This window comes from Procambarus clarkii, chromosome 56 (assembly GCF_040958095.1).
Source record: "Procambarus clarkii isolate CNS0578487 chromosome 56, FALCON_Pclarkii_2.0, whole genome shotgun sequence".
NCBI lineage: Eukaryota > Metazoa > Arthropoda > Malacostraca > Decapoda > Cambaridae > Procambarus > Procambarus clarkii.
The window spans coordinates 15058013-15077415 of record NC_091205.1 but is presented as its reverse complement, the minus strand read 5'-3'; the positions used below and the strand labels follow the sequence as shown (position 1 = coordinate 15077415).

Genomic DNA, 19403 nt, shown 5'->3' with positions numbered 1-19403 from the left:
CACGTGCTGGATAGTGTTAGAAGTGGGTGGTTGAAGCGGTTGTGTGTTAAGAGCGAAATGTTTAAGTGTTGGCGTTGAGCGAGGGTGGCCGAGCTGCTGGCTTGGTCAGCTGGCACCAGATGCAGGATGAATAACCTGAGATGAATGGTGGTGAAGGACGGGGGTTGGCCTCACGACTGGAGAGGATTGATGTAGTGTTAGGTTGACTGAGTGTGTCTATGCCAGTTTTACGTGACGTTGAGAAGGTGTAAAGCCAAACTTAAGTTACTGAATATGAGAAGATGAATGCGTGATGAACGGGATGTAGCTTGAATTAAATGGAGAGAGAAAATGCATTGTGTAAATTATAAGTAATTGGAACAAAATTAATAAGTAACATACATAGGGTCTGACCTCAGACAAATCATAAGCCCTTTGCTGAAGTATTATAACCCAGAATATCTGTAATGAGTTACTGATTGATTTATGTTTTCTATAATTTTCTGATTTGTTCTTAATAGTATCAGTGTTGCTGCACTATTTAGTTCATGGCTTTAGAAGTTTTGTGGCACAGTTCTTCATTGTAGGGGGCAGCATGCACTAAATTTGTTGGCTGGTTTGATTGCTTGACTAGATCAGTTGGTTCAAGATTCCATGCCTTTTGTTATTTATTGTAAAGGTAAACAAGCCTAGTAGAAACATTAAACCTAAAATAATCTGGTATTTAATGTTTTGCAGTTCTAATATTGTTTCAAATTGTGTATTGTCACAGAAAAATAGGCAAATTATGATTATTTCTGTCATGCTTTGCAGTCCCTCACTTTGTATGGAACTAAACACAATACCATATTTTATTTTCTCATAAATTGCCATGCAAATACTGTACTGCATAGTAAGAAGACAATATAAACATTTAACTGAAATAGATTCATTTTCATCCATTCCCACACTACCACATGTTGCTGGGTTAGGGTTAAGTAAATGAGTTGGGTCCAGTTGTCAGTGTACAAGATGTGCTCCTTGTCTAGTGAAGAATTATAATGCTTTCACAACTGTGGCAGAGAAATCATATGGGTTGTTTGTAGTGATGTCGGTACTAATGCCAGTGCACATAATCTTTAAAATTACCAATCCTGTTTCTCACAGGATAAATGAAGTCCAAATTTGTGGTGGTAAAGAAATATGTACTGCTTGAGTGATGCTTTTCTTTGAACAGTATAAATGAATTGTCAATTGCAGTGTTCATGTGTATTACAGTAGGTCTTGAACTTGGTTTTCAGAATAGTGGACAGTTGTCATATTATTTTTGTTTTTTACAATAGTCTTGTGCTTCTGTATTATTACTGTATTGGCAAAGTGAAGATTTTACAGGTGCAGGAATCTGTCTTGTGGCATACTTGACAAACATAGAAGAGGGAATGATAGGTATATTTTTCAAGTATTTGTGCCTTTTTCCATGTGGCATTCATTACCAATCCAAGGGGGTGCATACATTTCCCTGATATTAGTGTCTTTCCACAATTGCACACCTGAAAATGGGCATAAATTCCTGTGACTTTCATGCCTGTTGGTCTCCCTTACAGTATGTTTTTTAACTCCCTTACAAAGTTTTTGTTTTTGGTGTGTAGGACTGAAAAGTCCTACTTAGCCAATGTACATAGATCCTGAGATGAAGAATTTAACTGGGGATGAAGAAGTGTATTGAAAAAACCTTGTCCATCAGTTGTTAGCAGGAACTGTTGGAATTTTCAGTTTTTGGGGTGAAGGATTGAAAAGAACTAACCTAATATGAAGAATTTAACTAGGGTTGAAGTGGTCCTACAATAAAATATAAATTGTTCCAGGTATTCATGTTCACTTATTTCATCATGGATAATAAAGTCCTGTGTCATGCCTGAATTTGTATTTGCTTTGCATGGCATGGCTATGTTTTTGTGCATATGACCTCGCTACATCCCAGAAGAACTGAAAACTGTAACACATACTCTGAACACTAGTACCTAAGTCCATGTACATGAGAATGTATTGCTTGAGGCACCAAAGTTGTTCATCATTATACCACGCTAATCTAATATGGGAGAGGTGTTGTGTTGTGCTCTCCATCACCACCACCTGCTTGATACCTGCTTGATGGGGGTTCTGGGAGTTCTACTCCCCAAGCCCAGCCCGAGGCTAGGCTTAAATTGAGAGCTTGGTTCAACAGGCTGCTGCTTGGAGCAGCCCACAGGCCTAGAAATCCGCCACAGCCTGGTTGGTCCAACACTTCTTGGAGATAACTATCTAGTTTTCTCTTGAAGATGTCCACTTGGAGATAACTATCTAGTTTTCTCGTTCTGGCAATATTTCTTATACATTACTCCTAGGAAGGATGTTGAACAACCGTGGACCTCTGATGTTTATACAGCATTCTCTGATTGTGCCTATGACCTGCTCTTCACTGGTTATATTCTCCATTTTCTTCCATATTGTTCAATCCAGTATGTTATTTTACTGTGTAGATTTGGGACCTGGCCCTCCAGTATTTTCCATGTGTATATTATTTGATCTTTCTTGTCTCCTTTCTATTGAATACATTTGAAGAACTTGAGATGATCCCAATAATTTGGGTGCCCACCGGATCACTAAACCCTTGGAAGGGTAGTGTGGCATCAGTGTTGCCATGATGACAGCTTGAGTCGCTTTCCTTGTGTTCTGGGTTGTACATGGGCTCACTTTGTGATGCATACTCATCACTTTTAAACTGCAGCTACAGCTATGTAGTTTGTGTTCTGTGATGTCAAGGAATGCTTATACCAGTGTGAGTGCCGATGAGCTGAAATGACATACATCAGACTTGGTAGCTGTTAAAAGAATAATGCATGGGATAGACACTGGGGCACTTGGGATGCCTTGCCAAGATGGACAGTTACCACAAGCAACTAACTATTGATGGATAACTTAACCATTGACCCAATAGGACTTGTAAACAATCTGGTTTAAGTGAAATTATCTATTGAAAATTAAAGCAGTTGTACCTGCTTGATGGGGTTCTGGGAGTTGTTCTACTCCCCAAGCCCAACCCGAGGCCAGGCTTGACTACACATTATCTACAGATAAGCAAAGCAACGTGGAAGCTTGTATGGGGTATTTTCAAATGCACAGTATATACAGTAAGCTACAATAATATAAGACTACAAGACTACTGTATTTCCTGGCCTGTGTTGGACTGTCCTTGGTGTTGCATTTTGTTTGTTGTTGTGCAAGACATTTACATTCAGGCATTCAGTTAGAGCAGAGATTCTTAATCTGAGGTATCCCATACATTTGGGGGGGGGGGGGAATTTTTCCATGTAAATAAATATGATAAATCCTTAGGAATTTTTTTCAGTTTTTTTCTTGGCTATACATATGTAAAATAAAGCTATTGATATTTTTTGAAGACATACTAGTTCTTAATAGTACTGGTAGTAGTGATTCTTGAGTTGAATGAAGAGGGGTATGGAGACGTATTGGATAATCCATTGGGGGTCTGTAATCAAAAAGTTAAGAACTCTGAATAGCTTGACAAGCAGATCAGTAACTGTGAAAAATGTGGAACTTTAGAAAATAAAGTCACACTAAGGACAGGTCATACTGCATTCTCCTCAGCTTGTGCTAAGGAAGTACACGTTACACCAAGGAATGGTGTGTGCAAGTAGAGCACTCGAGGGGAGTCTAGGATATTGTTAAAGGCTAATGCTGAAAGATTTAATTTCGTGAAACATCAAAAACAATTAATTAGGGTTTTCCATCATTTTGGCACGTTACATTCCTGTAAAAACCATGCAAAATAAATACAAATCGGATTTAAATGCATATGAGAAGTAAGGTTAGGCTCGAGAGACCTCCAAAAGTAAATTTGTCCTTTTTATTCAATAAAACACACAAATTTAATATAAATATATAATGCTTTCCAACCAAATTTTCAGTACATAATGCTTAGGTTGTACAGTGATTTACAAATAAAGCCTGTAACATAAACACTTATAAAACACACTAGTGTAAGATGTCTGAACTTGACACTCATGAAAATTCATTACAAGAAACCAGGGGATTAGCATTTTAATTTTTTCTGAACTGAAGTACAGTAATTCAGATTCACCCCCCCCCCCCTTGCATCATGAAACTTTAAAAATGCTGGCCCTAGTAATTCCAGTCGGCTTAATCTATTACAGTACAGTACAATGTAAATTGTGATACCTGTACTGTACATACATATACTCTATGATGTAAGAGATAATGATAAAGTAACTCCTTTAGAGACTGGTTCTTTAATGCAGTATTACTGTTAAGTGGTTTTGTATTGTTGAGCATTGTACAGTATAGGGTGGATTTAGGTCTAAGTTTTATTACGTTTATTTTATCTATGCTTCAATATCTGATGCACTTCTCTGAATAGCCATTCACCCAGCACTCTGTCTAGCTTAAATCTCTTCACAAAAAACGAACAAAACCAAGAATGCACATATGAATGGCTAAATTAGTTTGATAAAATATACACTTTCTTTTAGCATATTTAAGTTTGAGAATGTTGTGTCCTATGTCTTAGTAGTTTTTCCTTTAGTGGTTTTCCCAAGTTACCTGGATGGTTAACTCCAAACCTAGAACACCCTACCAAGGCCTGTGAGTCACAAGCACCTACTGGGACCCAGGACCAGACTCTGGACCCCTTGACAGGCAAGGGAGTCTGGGGATACTAGACCAACCTGAGTTAAGAACTATCACCATCAATAGAGCGATCCAAAACAAGCAACTAGATAGAAACATTGGCTTTAAGCTAATCTGGCAGGAACAACTTGGGCAGCCACTAAAGAGACCCACCAGGAAGAGGCATCTCATTACATTCAACAATGGCTCTTTTTCCAGGCAGTGATTGATGTCTGCGACACCTACTGGTGCCCTCGGGTCTGACTCTGTCCCCGTGTCTCCCCCTCTTCCCCCTGCCACAACTGGTCCCCAAACCCCAACATCCTCCCCAGTTGTCTCTACTGGCTCGACCCCTGTCACGCAGAGTTCCAGTGGCACTACACGACACTCTAACTCGGCACGCTCTTCAGTTGCGAGTGAAGGACGTTCATCCAATCCCAAGATGTCAAAGGCACTCAGCACAAGCGCTAAAAGGCAAGATTTAGCGTGATTCTGTTTTTTAGGATTTTCTATTCATGAACATTCATTCATTTTTTCATGTCTGTTTTCATACATCTTTACAGACTACAGTATCTTTTTAATGTGAAGGACAGTTTAACATAATATTCCTTAACATACTCTACTTTTCATAATGTTAAACACTTCACCTTTTCTGTATGTATCTCTGATATGAGTGTTTAAGATGAATACAAAATTAATAGTCCTGAAGTATGCTAGGGCATGCTTTCTGTAGTCTCAATTTTATTTGCTATAATAGGAAATTTAGCAACTGTCATTTTTTTTAATATAGACAAGCTAGACAATTTATTGGGTTCTTTGGAAATAACAGTTGGTTTTGAAGCAAGTGCTGTACTGTACATGACATGCTAAATGATGAGTGGCTGGCTGTTGTTTGAAATACATAACACACTACTCAGAGCAGTGTGGTGGCCATTATTTTTTGTTTTTGGTACTGATTGGTTATGGGAGCAGTATGGTTCCTCAACATACTGTACTCGCTGTTTAATATAACTGGTAGACTGCCACTTCTGAACACGACACAAATAACGAGTAGGACATAGCCTTGTATTGTTCATTAAACATTGTAGTCTGTACATCATATTAACCCAATTAATGGTAGTTTTATACAAATGTATTAACTTTATAGGTTTTGCATTGCAGGCAGTCTTTAGCATTTTTATCCACAATTTGATCAAAGGAAAACAGCCTGAGGCAGCTGGTTAGTTATTACTGTTGTTGCCATCCAGTGTGATTCCATAAATTGGTCTCTTCCTGAAAGCTATTGTTCACTTTCTCTAAGTTGATGTGATATGACAAAGTTCATTTGATTGAAATTTCTAGTGCTTGTTTCTAGTACTAGTGTGGAAAAGTATTGTCACTCCCAGGTGTGTACTGCCAGGCTTGCAACATGGAAAAATGACTGTTGAAGACTTGAAAAAATCAGTCATTCAGTAAAGTTTTTCAGCAATAGAGAAAAGTGTTCAGTAATGACATTGAAATTGTGTAACCACCTCGCTGCATAGCACGCCTTGAGGAGCTAGATCGGGGGTGCGCAGAGCACCACAGGGTGCTCGAAGGTATAGCTTAGGATTCATAACCCGTGCGGCTACATGGGGTTCACATCAGCTTCCTCAGGGCTCTAGTACACAGATGCCATTTAAATTAAAAAAAAAGTTGTGGGCAACATTCCTGAGTGGTACTGAGTGAGAGACCAAGGCTGATGCATGCAACATGAAGTAACAGCTCTGTTATTAAGCTTGTGACCACAGCATTGCCTAAAAATGTCAAAATATATATGTAACTGGTATTATTTAGCCATAATAGTATTACAGAAGAGCCTGACAGTGATAATGACTGTGTACAATGTTCAGATATTAGTGAACACAGTGCTGTTAAAGATGTTCACAGCACTAGCCACAGCACACTGACATTGTTTGGTCCATCCAAGAATCTTGAAATGATTTCTCATGTTCCTTTACAAAATAAACTTGTAGAAAAATTTTCATTTACATGATTTAGTGACCAGGATTCTGATAATAGCAGGATTGTGGTGATAATTAGTGATGTGCATAGTATGGTGTGAGGAGGAATTTTGGCGAGGAGGGAAGGATATAGCGTTAGATGGCTGGTGTGTGGCAGCCTGTCTTGTTTGGACTCGCCATACCAGCTTAGTGGTTCACTATGGTGAACACAAATGTAGATAATTATATATAATTTGTATATAGTGTAATACCAGCATAAGGAGTATGATGGGAGGAGCCATTTTGGTGAGGGAGTCTGTTGTCTGCTAGCTTCTGTGTGTGCTAGCTTCTGTGTCACTTGTCATGAAGTTTTTTTTGTGGCCACTATGTTGTTTGGATACCATACCAGCTTAGTTGTGCAGTTATGGTGAACAAAATGTGTAGATACTTATATATAACATGTGTAAATAGTGTAATAAAGATAACAGTATGGTGGGAGGAGGAATGTTGGCTAGTGAGGTGTTCGAGGGAGGGAGGTGGCGTCTGCTAGCTGCTGTGTCGCGGCCACTCGTGTTGTTTTAACTCGTCATACCAACTTGGTGGTTTATGGTGAACACGTAGATAAGGTATATACAACGTGTGTGTATATATATATATACTGTAGTGTAATAACAGCAAAAACACTGATCGTAGAATATAGTACTGTATACACGTCACATGTATGAGCCCATAATTTTGAGAATAGCAATGTTCCACATTGATCTGTGTAAATTCCACAAATTACACACTTTTGAATAATACAGCAAAAAACATAGAAGAAATTAATAAGACACATCAAAATAATTGTGAAAATTATATTCGAGGCAACTGCCGCCCCATGGTGTGGCGGGGTCGAGTGATCTCAAGTGCTCCATCGCTCGGCGCCCATAATTTGCTCAACTTCTCGGCTCCATCACGGCTAAAGTATGTTACATACAATATATTTTATTTTCCAGTGATCAGAGACTGCATTTTAACAATACCAGTATGAAAGAAAATAATTTTTTGCAAAGAATTTATTTTTGGCACAGTGGGAATGTCATATTTTAAGGCCGCGCAGCATCGTGACTAAGGATACATGACTTGCAGATCACTTGATAAAAGTAGTGTAACCAAGTAAAAGATCTAGAAATAATATCTGATGACCTAATGTTTACAGTTCACAATAAAGCAAACGTATAAATTCAATAAAGCAAATACTGGTATGCTGTAAACTCGCCACACCATGGCAGCCCTGTAGGCATGACCATTCTCGCATTCAACATATAATATTTGATTGTGAGGAAACAATTGATATTTTGAGCAAAGGCCAACCCTGGTCATAAGTTTGGCATGCTCTGCAGTTCATATGTTTGTCTTCGAGCTCTGTGGTCTGGCTCCACTCCATCTTCATCAGTATAATGATTCATTGTTCTGGATTTTAGGGTAGCCACTACAGTTTTTTTCTGGTGTTGGTTTTTGTAGGTGGTTCGTATCCAAATGTTGTGGTTGGGCTCTGCATGATTTGTGTCTAGGGCATGTCCATCATTCTAGTGGATGGCTTCTCCCATTTGATTCCATCTAGATTCCACCGTTTTCAGTGGTTGACACACCCTTCCATAGGTTTTGCAAGTTTTGCTGCTTTCCAGTGGATCTCTATGTGTCTGTGTGGAACCAGTGGCTTCTGTCCTATGTAGCCCTTTTCTCCAATTGTGAGACTTGCCTAGAGTTTGTAGGAGTTTGTGAGGAGCCCCGTCGGTTCCCTGGAGCTATCAGACTGATAGGAGATATATTTGTCTGGAGCATCAGTCAATTAAGAGTTCAGCCTACCAGGGACCACGAGTCAGAATCTGGTCCCCTCAGAGAGGCACAGGGAGCAAAAGCCTATGGAAACCCCCAATGTGGTTGGAGGCACTCCATGTCTGCCATCGACTGGGATTAGGCACCCAGAAATGTAGGCATAACAAAACAAACCCCACTTGGTAAGAAAATTGCAACTGAAATCCGAAGATAGAGGCAGAACTTCCCCAACAACCAAGGAAACGAGCAAATGTCATACACCACCGCCGCACTGCTTGTCCACTCAGCCCTCCCCTTCCCAGGAGGAGTAGGGGAGAGCCCCGGACTCCATGCGCTGGCTACTCGCACCTCCAGTTTGTTGGTTGATGTGGTCATTCTTCTGGCCCCTTGGTGGCCGGCCCAGCCTTGGTTTCTGGCATTGCTTGCTTGGTGTCCAAACTCGGTGCATTTTCTGCAGCTCCACCTCTTCCAGCAGATGTGGATGTATCACCACTTGTATGGTAATCAGGTGGCTTCTTTGATGGTGTCCCACTTGTGAGCTTCATCTCGGCGACAGTATGAAGTTTCCTGGCGTTCTTTTTGCCACTTTCTCTCCGTGGGGTTGTCTTCTATTCCTGATCAGGTTGTTTTGTCCTTTCTTTCTTGGCTTCTTCAGGACCGTCATTTGATGTCATATACTGTCGCCTCGTATTGTGCGGCGCTTGTAGAGCCGTTTCAGCTTGAGTTCGGGGTGAATGTCACTTCCGCCCCGTTCTGTAAACCTTCTCGTGCTTCGTTTCACCTCCGGCCTACTCGTGGGCCGCCTGAACAGTCCTGGTTTCCGGAGTATCCTTGGGCTATTGATGCTTGGATGGTCAGGCGAGGGGTGCATCATGTGTTGTGTCCGGTTGTGGGTCTTCACAGTCGTCTGGGTGCCTCAACCTCTGAGTGAGGTTGTTCTTCTCATCTGGACTTTCTGGATTTTCCTTCATTTCAAGGTCTGAAGGTGGCAGCTATCCTGGTATCCCACTTAAATCATTCATCTAAGCAACGAGTCTGGGGTCTTCGTTGGTATTAGGGGTTGATGTCATCGCTGTTTTGCTAGTTGTCATATATTTTTTCCCCTTGGGCATGTTCTCTTTCCTGTTTCTACCTGATCCCTGCATTGGGTTTTGGTTTTTCTGTAGACTGCTTGGTTCTGTCATTCCTTTGGTCCATGTTTAGTTTTATGGCCAGGTTTTGTTGGCTATGCTTTCAGATGTGGAGTTAGGGTGCTTTGTGCTTTCCTGCGGAAATGGCGAGTTCTGTTTCTTTGGCCTCTGTGTTTTTTTTCTGTACCTGCCTTCTTTTCTGACTGCATTAGATGGATGGTTTACAGAGATTTGTTGGGTGTTGATGCTTGGTTTGTTCGGCTGGAAGTTTTTTGTTGTTGTGCCTGATGCCTGGTTTCTTAAGCACCATATGGATGCTATAAGTATTTGATGACCTGGTGTCCTTGGTTCCTTGTTCCATAGCTCATTTTTTCTCTGGTCTGCAGTGTCATTCAGTTTAACCAGTCTGCAGTCTATCCTTATTCCCATGATCAGTGGTTCTTAGCATTGTCCACTGTATTTTCTTAAGTTTTTGGTTATTCGGTCTTGGGTTTTGGTGGCATGAGTAGCTATTATGCAATGTGTAATCACATACGCAAAGACAGGTGCAACACTGCTACCAAACAGGCGAGTAATGTTTTCACCATCGGTCAGTCTTGTCCCTGCCTTCACCTGTTCCAGGTGTTGGATAGATGAAATTTGGCAAATTACCGAGAACCAAATACAAACACAATAACAAAAATCGGATTTCTGTACTTGGTTGCTGGACCTCATCACACACTCGTACTAAACTCGTATAAACAGCACTGCATGTGGTCTGGGAACTGGTATCTTATGCTAATCTTATCCAAGCACATGCTTGGAGTTTACAAAAGTACAAGGATTTTCTCAACACTACCACACATTGCTACTGCGCGAAAAACACAAGAGGCAGGTTGCAACACTCAGACCATATGTGGTATCATGCGAGGTGGACATATAGCTGATTGTGTCATGTGGCATAATGGTAGCAATGCTGCAGCTGGCAACACACACAGTGGAGGTCGGTACATGTGGGTTGTGAAGGAGCAAGACATAATGCATGATGCACGGCAAACTAGCTTCCCGATGAATAGGTACTGGGGCATATACACAAACTGTGTGGCAGCGCTCCTACAGTTCATGTAATGTTCACTGATACTGTGTAATTTACCATCCCTGGTGATTTTAATTTCACTGGATCACATTGGTGAACTGGAGTCTACCTTATGGTGTCCGAGTTAATGTTAATAACTTTATTTTGGTATAGTTTCAAACATGATTCTGGGTGTTTGTTAGTTGTAATGAAATAAGTATCCTGAAGTTATTTTGACACATTGGGGATTGTAGTGACATGATAAAGGTCTGTTGGTTGTCAGACAATAGATACCTATGTCCTCTTGGTATGACAAGGTCTAGAATGCTGGAGCTAGCATCTCGTGGACCTCACAGGAATTCATGGAGGCAAATAAGGCTACAAATTAACCAGTTTGGGGAAAAGCAGCTTGCTTCCTCAAATCATGTAGGCCTGTTTGTGGGTGGTGTGAGGTATGACGCCACTACTCAGGGCCACCACCAACACCTGCGTTGGGCTGGAAATGTGCACTCTGTAGCTCACCAGATGGCCGACCTCCCTTGGCACTATTCTGCCATGTAAATTCTTTAATGCTTCATGGCCAATCACACAGTGGGCACTTGACGGCTTTCTTGCAATAACCTTGCTCCTGGTAATTAGGGCTTTCCACAGATATCCCATATACCAGGTATTTCCCATTAGTAGAAATACTAGGACTGAACACTGTCGTTGTACACATGACTGGAATTCATGCTAGATGCACTGCAATATACCACACCTTTTGGCTGTAGAACACCAATCTCTCATAATAACTGTGAAGTTATCATTTAGAAAGTCCCAGTAGTTCCAATGCCAGTGTTGCCTTGCCTGTCTCTACATAATCATGTCATAGGAAACACTTTCATATGTTTTACTCTAAATGGTGCATTCCATGTACAGTACAGGTACTCAAAGCTTTAATATTGTAGTTTTTTAGCAATTGTGGGCCGGATTACATCTTGTAGTGGGCTGATCCGGCCTGTGTGTAGTTGCCCCTCTGATGGAAACTATAAATCTCATTTATCACTTTCCTCTTATGTCTCCACCTTCTTTCTTCCTTGTTCATTTGTCTACCTTTCCTTCCATCCCTTTAAACCACAATACAGAATATGCAATCACCACTACAATCACGACAGTTATCACCCCATACTCATTACATTCACTCTGTTACTCCAACCTATGCCCATTACACCAGCTTGTTCTTCTTACAGTCCTTTTACCCATTATTCCCCGGTACTCCTTACACTGCCCTTTCATATACAGTACCTGTACTAAGATTTGTCGTCCCGGGGATACCTTCTCTATTACTTTCATGCTATCGAAACATTTCTAGGCCTTTTTTGGTTTCTAGGATACAGAAGGAGTTGGCAGAGATCACGTTGGACCCTCCACCCAATTGTAGTGCTGGACCCAAAGGTGACAACTTGTATGAGTGGGTTTCGACCATTCTTGGGCCCCCTGGCTCCGTCTACGAAGGTGGCGTCTTTTTCCTCGACATCCACTTTTCAGCAGAATATCCCTTTAAACCACCTAAGGTATGACTTTTGTAGCACAAGGCTATTTGATATTCAGTTCCTTATAAAATAAAAAAATTTAAATTATTAATTTTGCCAATGCTATTTGCTTGAATATTATTTGCTGAATTGCATCCAAAATTCAGAGTTAGGGCAAAAATAGGGGTAAGTCTAGGCTTGGAATAGATTTTGGCAAGCATGGCTTGTATTCTGTTAAACAGTTTGCAGAATAAAACGTGCAGATGTGCACATTAAGGCAAACTTAACCCTTAATCATTTTTAGTCTATATAACATCTGAAATCCACCCTTTTGTTATCTTGTTGACTTGCTAGCAATATTTAAATTGCTAGTAAATTTAAATTTACCTCTGGTAAATTTATTGATCTATTTATGTGCTCTAATAATTATTAATTTATTAACTCATTGCATATGCACAGTGCATTTAAACTTTCATCTTCCTTCTGTTTTATTGAAGTGTTAGTAAGACATCCCAAGCTTCAAGGTAGAAATGTAAGTTAGCTTCTTAGATATATTATCTAGATTTGCTGATTTAGGTTTTTAAGGTTTTATTTATTTTTTATTTTTTAATGTCAAGTTGCACACTATCTTCAGATGATACAGTTTGTGTCTCAGTTATGACATGTGTGTATTTGTAATAGATGTTCTAGTTTTACTTGTTTTAATTAAATGTTCCTTGTCATATCTGCATATAGAGGCTGATGGAACCACACAGTTACATTGCTACATTTCATATAATTCTTAAAGGTGTAATGATGGTTAGATGGTCTGACATTTAATAAAATTGATATATGTTTTAAAGGGAAAATGACTTTCCTGAGGGAATCAGGATTCAGAAGATTAATTTACTGATTTGTAAAATTGTTCCTTTAATGACTGATTTCTTAGTTCTCTTTATGCTCTTTGATTTATATTTGATAATTTATTACTCTTGAATTTTTCATGTTGCAGGTTTTGTTTCGGACCCGAATTTATCACTGCAACATAAACTCTCAAGGGGTCATCTGTCTGGATATCCTAAAGGATAACTGGTCACCTGCACTCACTATTTCGAAAGTCCTCCTCTCCATTTGTTCCTTACTCACTGACTGCAACCCAGGTGAGAGACGACACACCAGCAAAAATTTTATGTACATTGTCTAATATCTTTCTTCCCCAGGTTTTATATTTTATCAGAATCTTTCTTTGGCCATCACAGTGACTTCCTTAAGGGGGGTATGAATCACATTAATTCTTATGGATATATTCAAAACGTCTGATTCTCATGAAACTTTATTTAAAAGTTTCATAAGAATTAGATGTTTTGATACACATTGATATACACAGTGTGTGTATCTCAGAGTTTGGGTGGATGTAATTAACTGACTTTTATGGGCTAATAGGCGTTGTGCAGTTCTATTATGATTGGTTCATTACACCATATAGTTGTGAAAACCATATGAACATAATCGGTGTACATATCGTGTAATTATAATTGAATTTTATACCATGGTTACAGTATTGGCATAGTAATATTTGTGAAGATAGCCACATTTGCATAGTAAGCAATCATGAAATAACTGGATTTTCAAGTGCCAAAGTAAACTCCACTATGTTCATATAGAGCTGTTATATCCATATTGTATCATTAGTATAAAACCTAGATAATAATAGTTTAATTTAATGTATGATGATAAAACCATTACCTAGAATCATCATAGGATAAATTCATTTTGAGGGCTAAACCTCAAGTTCGTTGTTCTGTCTTAATTGCTGTAAATAGTCTGTTAGTTACATTGGTGGCTAATTTTCAGCTGTAAATTATTTTTCTGTGCGCATTTCTTACGTCCTAATTTAACTGTACGTAATTATTTGGGCAGTTCTTATTCTCAACACAATGTTGCTTTCTGCAACAAGTGGTGGCTATTTCACCGTGAATGGCAGTCTTTTGTATATGTTTTAAGTGTGGCTTACAGAAGATTTTAATACAGGCATACCTCAGAATAAGAGTTTAATCCGTTCCTGGAGACGCCTCGCCTTCCGAAAACTCGCATTCCGAAGTTAATTTCCCCATAAGAAATAAAGGGAAATGAATTAATCCGTTCCTGACTACCCCAAAAACCCCACATCAAACTAAATTTTTATACCTAATTTACCTAATTCATCTAAATAAACCTACAAAACTGTGTTCCAGTTATTACTTACCTTGCTGTCGAGTGCTGTAGGCGTATGGAAGATGGTGAGGAGGGGGGAGGAGGAGAGGAGTTACTGTTTGGAAGGGGAGTCCCCTTCCATAATCACATCACATAACCCCATGCCTTGTAACACTATGGATACCACTTCTCTTTCTAAATTTTTCAAACCAGCCCCTGCTTGCCTTAAACTCTTTCTTATCTGCATCACTCGTTGCAGGGGTATTCTTTAGAAGGTCTTCGTGCAACACCCTGGCTTTCTCACAAATAATGGCCTCCGAAACACTATCACCCCTCAACTCCTTGTCGTGTATCCAAATTAATAACAACTTTTCCACTTCAAGTATTTGTGGTCTTTGTGCCGTTAATGTTCTTACTCCTTTTGCCACTTTAGCACCCATAATCTTATTTTTCTTCTTAAGTATAGTGCATATTGTTGATGTGGCTTTGTTGTACTGCCTACAAAGTTCAACAACACGTGTACCGTTCTCATGCTTCCGAATGATCTCTTGTTTCTCCTCTATTGTCATCCTCACATGAGCTTTCTGGCCTTTATCCTTACCACTGGCTTTCTTGGGACCCATGGTGAGATATATAATAACAAATTGTATAGACAAATCACCAAAAATCCAACAAAACACTGAAAATCCGCGAGAAGAATTGATGTGGGGGTAGTCACTGAGCGCGAGACAATAATAAACTGAGGGGCGGAGGGGCGACGAACGCGCTAGGTCGGCTGTACGCGTATCAACAAACTCGCGTCCAAACTCGCCTCCCGAAGTAACCCTCGCCTTCTGAGACAAATTTTTGGAGTAAATACACCTCGCCTTCCGAAAACCTCGCATACAGGGACAATCGCATTCCGAGGTACCACTGTACTTGAAAGTGTCAAAAGATAGAAGATAGTTTAAAAATAGTGAGGGGGGGGGTTAGTTGCAGCAAGTGGGGAATTAAGATATTATTTTTTTCCACAAGATTGTTGCCATCCATTTCTTAAAGTGACGTGTCTTGCTTCACTTGTCCTCTGAATATTTTCAGATTTTTGCAGCTCGTCATATTCTTGTTCTGTTTTTATGTCACAATCTGGCTTTGAAAATTTACAGCCTTGGGGAGAGGATAGCTCATGGTTTAGCTAGGCTATATGTAATAGAGAGCTATGTGGATGTATATTGTATCTAAAAGCCAAGTTGCCTACCGAGCCGAAGTTTCCTCAAATGTTATATTTTTTGTTTTTATTTTTTAGTATGGAATGATAAAGCTTTCTATTACATTATATTTGATTTGTTCTTAATTTAATCAAAATTAACAAATTTGATCAAACCTAAACTAAACTAACACAACTGTCGGTACTTCATGTTCCTAATATAATATATAAACAATGTTAGGAAAGAGCCAATTTGGATAGAAATATTTGAAAATGAGGAAAATTGCTAGGCCTAGCGCCTGTGTTTGTGTGTGTTCCTGATTTTTACTTTTTGTACGTTAATACAGTAGTATGTTAATTTGCTAACCAGTATTAATTTAATTTCAGCCGATCCACTGGTGGGGAGCATTGCCACGCAGTTCCTCCAGAATAGGGAAGAACATGACAGAATTGCTCGGCTCTGGACCAAACGTTACGCTACGTGATCACTTGTACCTAGTGTCAACAGGGTATTAAGCATCTCTTGCACCATGCCATTTTGTGTTTTAAGCCAGCAAAATAAAATAAAATTAAAATCACTTGTTTATGTAGGCATACATTCTTTATTATTCACAAATTAGCTGGAAATAGAAAGCTTCTAAATTTGTTTGTGGCATGGTGGAATAGATTGTTGTCATCGCTCATTACCTCATTTTCCAATATTTCCATGCTTTATCAAGCTCACTTTTTTTGTGCATCAGTATGGTATTGATGGAACTGAATCTATTCAGTGAGTTAGACTTTGTTTTAATTTTCTAGTTCAGTTCCTCATGACAGTATTTTGATGACTCCACTTATCATCCATGTACAATTTGGCACAACTTAAATTAGCAGCAGTGCACTGTCTCCATCTGAACTTGCCACCTAGCTGCCTCTCCTAGATAGCTTCCAGTCTGTCTATAGTAACAGTGCCACTAGTCTACTAGCTGTGTTGCCACTAGTCTATTTGCAGTGTTACCCACTCAGTGTTTCAGCCTTGTGAGAGTATTCTCTGCTCCCGAAGTACTGTAGGGGAGTTTGTGCTCTTCCTCAGATGTTCGCAGAGAAAGCATTGCCACAACAGTCTTTAGGGAGAAGTGCTGTGTTCAGCGATAAAGTTTGTGCTGATCCCACAGTGTAAATTGAGCAAGCGTTATCCCCGCAAAACTGTGATGGAGCCTGTTTTCCCCACACTTGTGAGGACTAAAGTGCTCCTCCCACAGTGTTGTAAGGATCAGGTATTTTTACAAGAGTTGAGAGATTGCATACGCTTTATACAGTGCTGTGTGGGAGTAAGTGCTTGCCCCCACAGCATCGTGAGATGAGCTGCCTGCTATCCCCACAAAGCTGTGTTAGCAAATATTATTCCCCAAAATTTGCAAAACAGGTACTGTTCCTTAGCATTGAGGTGGGATTACAGTTTTTATAAGGCTATTGATGATGTAACTATATATATATATATATATATATCTACAGTATATATATATACTCTTGTATGTATAATTAGATTTATTTTTTTGTGGGAAGGATACCCATTGATTTAAATTGACAGGAATGTTTTGTGCAATGTGGTGCACCAGAGGCATTATTTTGATTTAAAAATTGTGTTCATTAAAATTTTTCAGGTTTAGTCAGCCTGGGTAATAATTTGGAATGTAACTAGATCTAAGTGTAGATATAAGTTCCAAATTTAGGAATGATATATTAAAAAAAAGATTTCCATCTCTGGGTTTGTTGTTTCCATGTAGACTGTGTGTGTGTGTGTGTGTGTTTGAAGCTGCCTCATGTATGGTAACATCATTGAATCTTCTTGGGCTATGAGTTAGCTGTGAATGTGAGTGAAGTGAGAGATGGAGATATTAAGGATTTCTTCACTTTCGTGTATTTTGTTTTGAGTTGCTCAGTGATGTAGCTTGGCCAGATGAGTTAAGCTTTTACTGTTGCTTTGTGAACTGGAGAACAATAATCAGAATGTCCCCTTTTGTCATGCAACAATACCTCATTATTTTGCCATTATGTGTGTTCTGTGTAGACATGTAGCATATAATATTATTAAAAAAAGTGCACAGTGGCTGATAAAGTGTAAGGGTAAGCATCCAGTCGTACTGGATGTGGTGGTGAACATTTTTTCCTCGTAAAAAAGAACATTTATCATTGATATATCTTCCCTTGTGACTTTCTCTGGTTCTCACAGGGAAGGTGCATTAAATGTTGAGAAATGGACTCTTGAACATTACTTGTTACATATAACGGTGCTGGAGGTGTCTTAAAGGAGATGGGAGTGTATCGTATGTAGCAGACATGCTTGCAACAGTTGTGTGCATATTTCTGTGTCTGTTGTCGAATGCAAAATGAAGTCAGTGCTGAAATATAATTTTTCTGGTATGATTAAGGTACTTTTAAGGTTGGGGAGCCTTGTGTAGCATCCCCTGGCACAGTGTTGGGCATACTGGAGCATGCAACTGCTGCAAATGTTGTCTTGACAACTGTATACTTTGTCATTAGCAAGATCTTGATAAATTTTAAATTTCATTTTGCGAGGACCAATTTTTATTTTTTTCTTAATTCATAGTCCTCTAGAGTTTTAGTTGTCAGTTTCAATGTGATTCTATGAATGAGAACTACACCAAAAATGTGTTGAGAATGGAATAATAAATGTTTAAAGAAAGCTTGCTGTACTCCATATCTACTCTTGAAGAATTTTTGTTTGTATTTCGGAGAGACCAATACACACGTGTATGTGTTGTCTTGTGGTGCCCTGTTGCAGAGCATGGTACTGTTGAGCATGCCTGTGTGGTCATCCTGGGAAGTTAGAATTGTTTTCCAAGTATGACTGTCATGTATATACAGTATACTTTTTAGGTAGATCATAACAGCAGCTACGGTCAAGAGTGCTTTAGCTGTATAAGCAGGACAGTATTTGTAACAAAAATTTAGTAAATAATTTTCAATATTGTTGACTTTGCAAGCTATGAATAATTCACTCATGCTATTGAATACTGCACCGAATTTACTCTCATCCTGGATTCAATCATCACCTGATGGGCATTTTTATTTCATATATCAGCCTTTTTGCATACTTTAAAAGGGCATGTGGCTCCCCACCCCAAGAAATTAGGTAAAGGGGCAATGATGATTATGTTGGTTTTTGTATAGAAAGTACATCCTTAATTGTATTTTTTTTTATCACATAAACAGGAGAGATGTGTGTTAATTCATGTAATTAACACAGTTAATATGGTTTTAAATCAAGGATCACAACATTCCTCTAGTTATGATTAAGACTGCTGTATATTAGGTAATACTTCTGGCTTTAATTCACCAACTTTATCTCTGGAAAGGATTACTGGAGGAAGAGCTGCAGATTGCTCTGTGTATTGGTCTACACTTAGTTCCAAATAAAACATGTAAAGATAATTTCTTGTAGTTATTTCCTTATTGACATCATGATTAATATGTATTGTACTTTTACAGAGGAGCTTAGTTAGAAATGATTTGGTTAATAAGTTTTTAAAATTAATGGGAAGTAAGGCAAGAACAATGACAATGATTAAGGAGGAGGTTGATGTTGACTAAGAGAAAAGTCTTTGGATTCTTAAAGTTCAAAGCATAATGTTGAATAAAGAAGGTTTTTGAAAATAAAGAAAAATATGATGAGGTAAAAACATTCTTAATAGTTTAGCAAGACAGTTGGTGAATGCAGCCTTTCTCTGGCAATGGTGATGCTTCCAGAGGTAGGTTTTGGTCTTTGTTGCCAACAGTAGGTTTAGTCTATAATGACAGGAAAAGGGTTGGTGTACCCCCACCAGAAGTAGGGCTAGTATATCCCTCCAGAAGTAGGATTAGTATATCCTGCCAAAAGTAGGGTTGGTCTACCTGTCAAGTAGAATTAGTCTTCTCTGCTCTAAACTC

The 19403-nt window shown here is 39.1% G+C and overlaps 1 protein-coding gene across 6 annotated transcripts in view; it reads left to right on the top strand.

Annotated features, from left to right (window-relative positions):
- LOC123770686 (ubiquitin-conjugating enzyme E2 E1) overlaps positions 1–18908 on the top strand; it is a 56779-nt gene extending 37871 nt beyond the window's left edge. For 4 of the 6 annotated variants that reach the window (XM_069305750.1, XM_069305749.1, XM_045762774.2 and 1 more), the window contains 4 exons: positions 4864–5118; positions 11959–12160; positions 13110–13257; positions 15861–18908. In XM_069305750.1, coding sequence (XP_069161851.1) covers positions 4874–5118; positions 11959–12160; positions 13110–13257; positions 15861–15958 — 693 coding nt within the window. In that variant the 5' untranslated portion in view covers positions 4864–4873 and the 3' untranslated portion in view covers positions 15959–18908. The remainder of the gene's footprint in view (positions 1–4863; positions 5119–11958; positions 12161–13109; positions 13258–15860) is intronic. The other 2 variants (XM_045762775.2, XM_045762777.2) reach the window with 2 other exon arrangements.
- Positions 18909–19403: the final 495 nt, after the last annotated feature.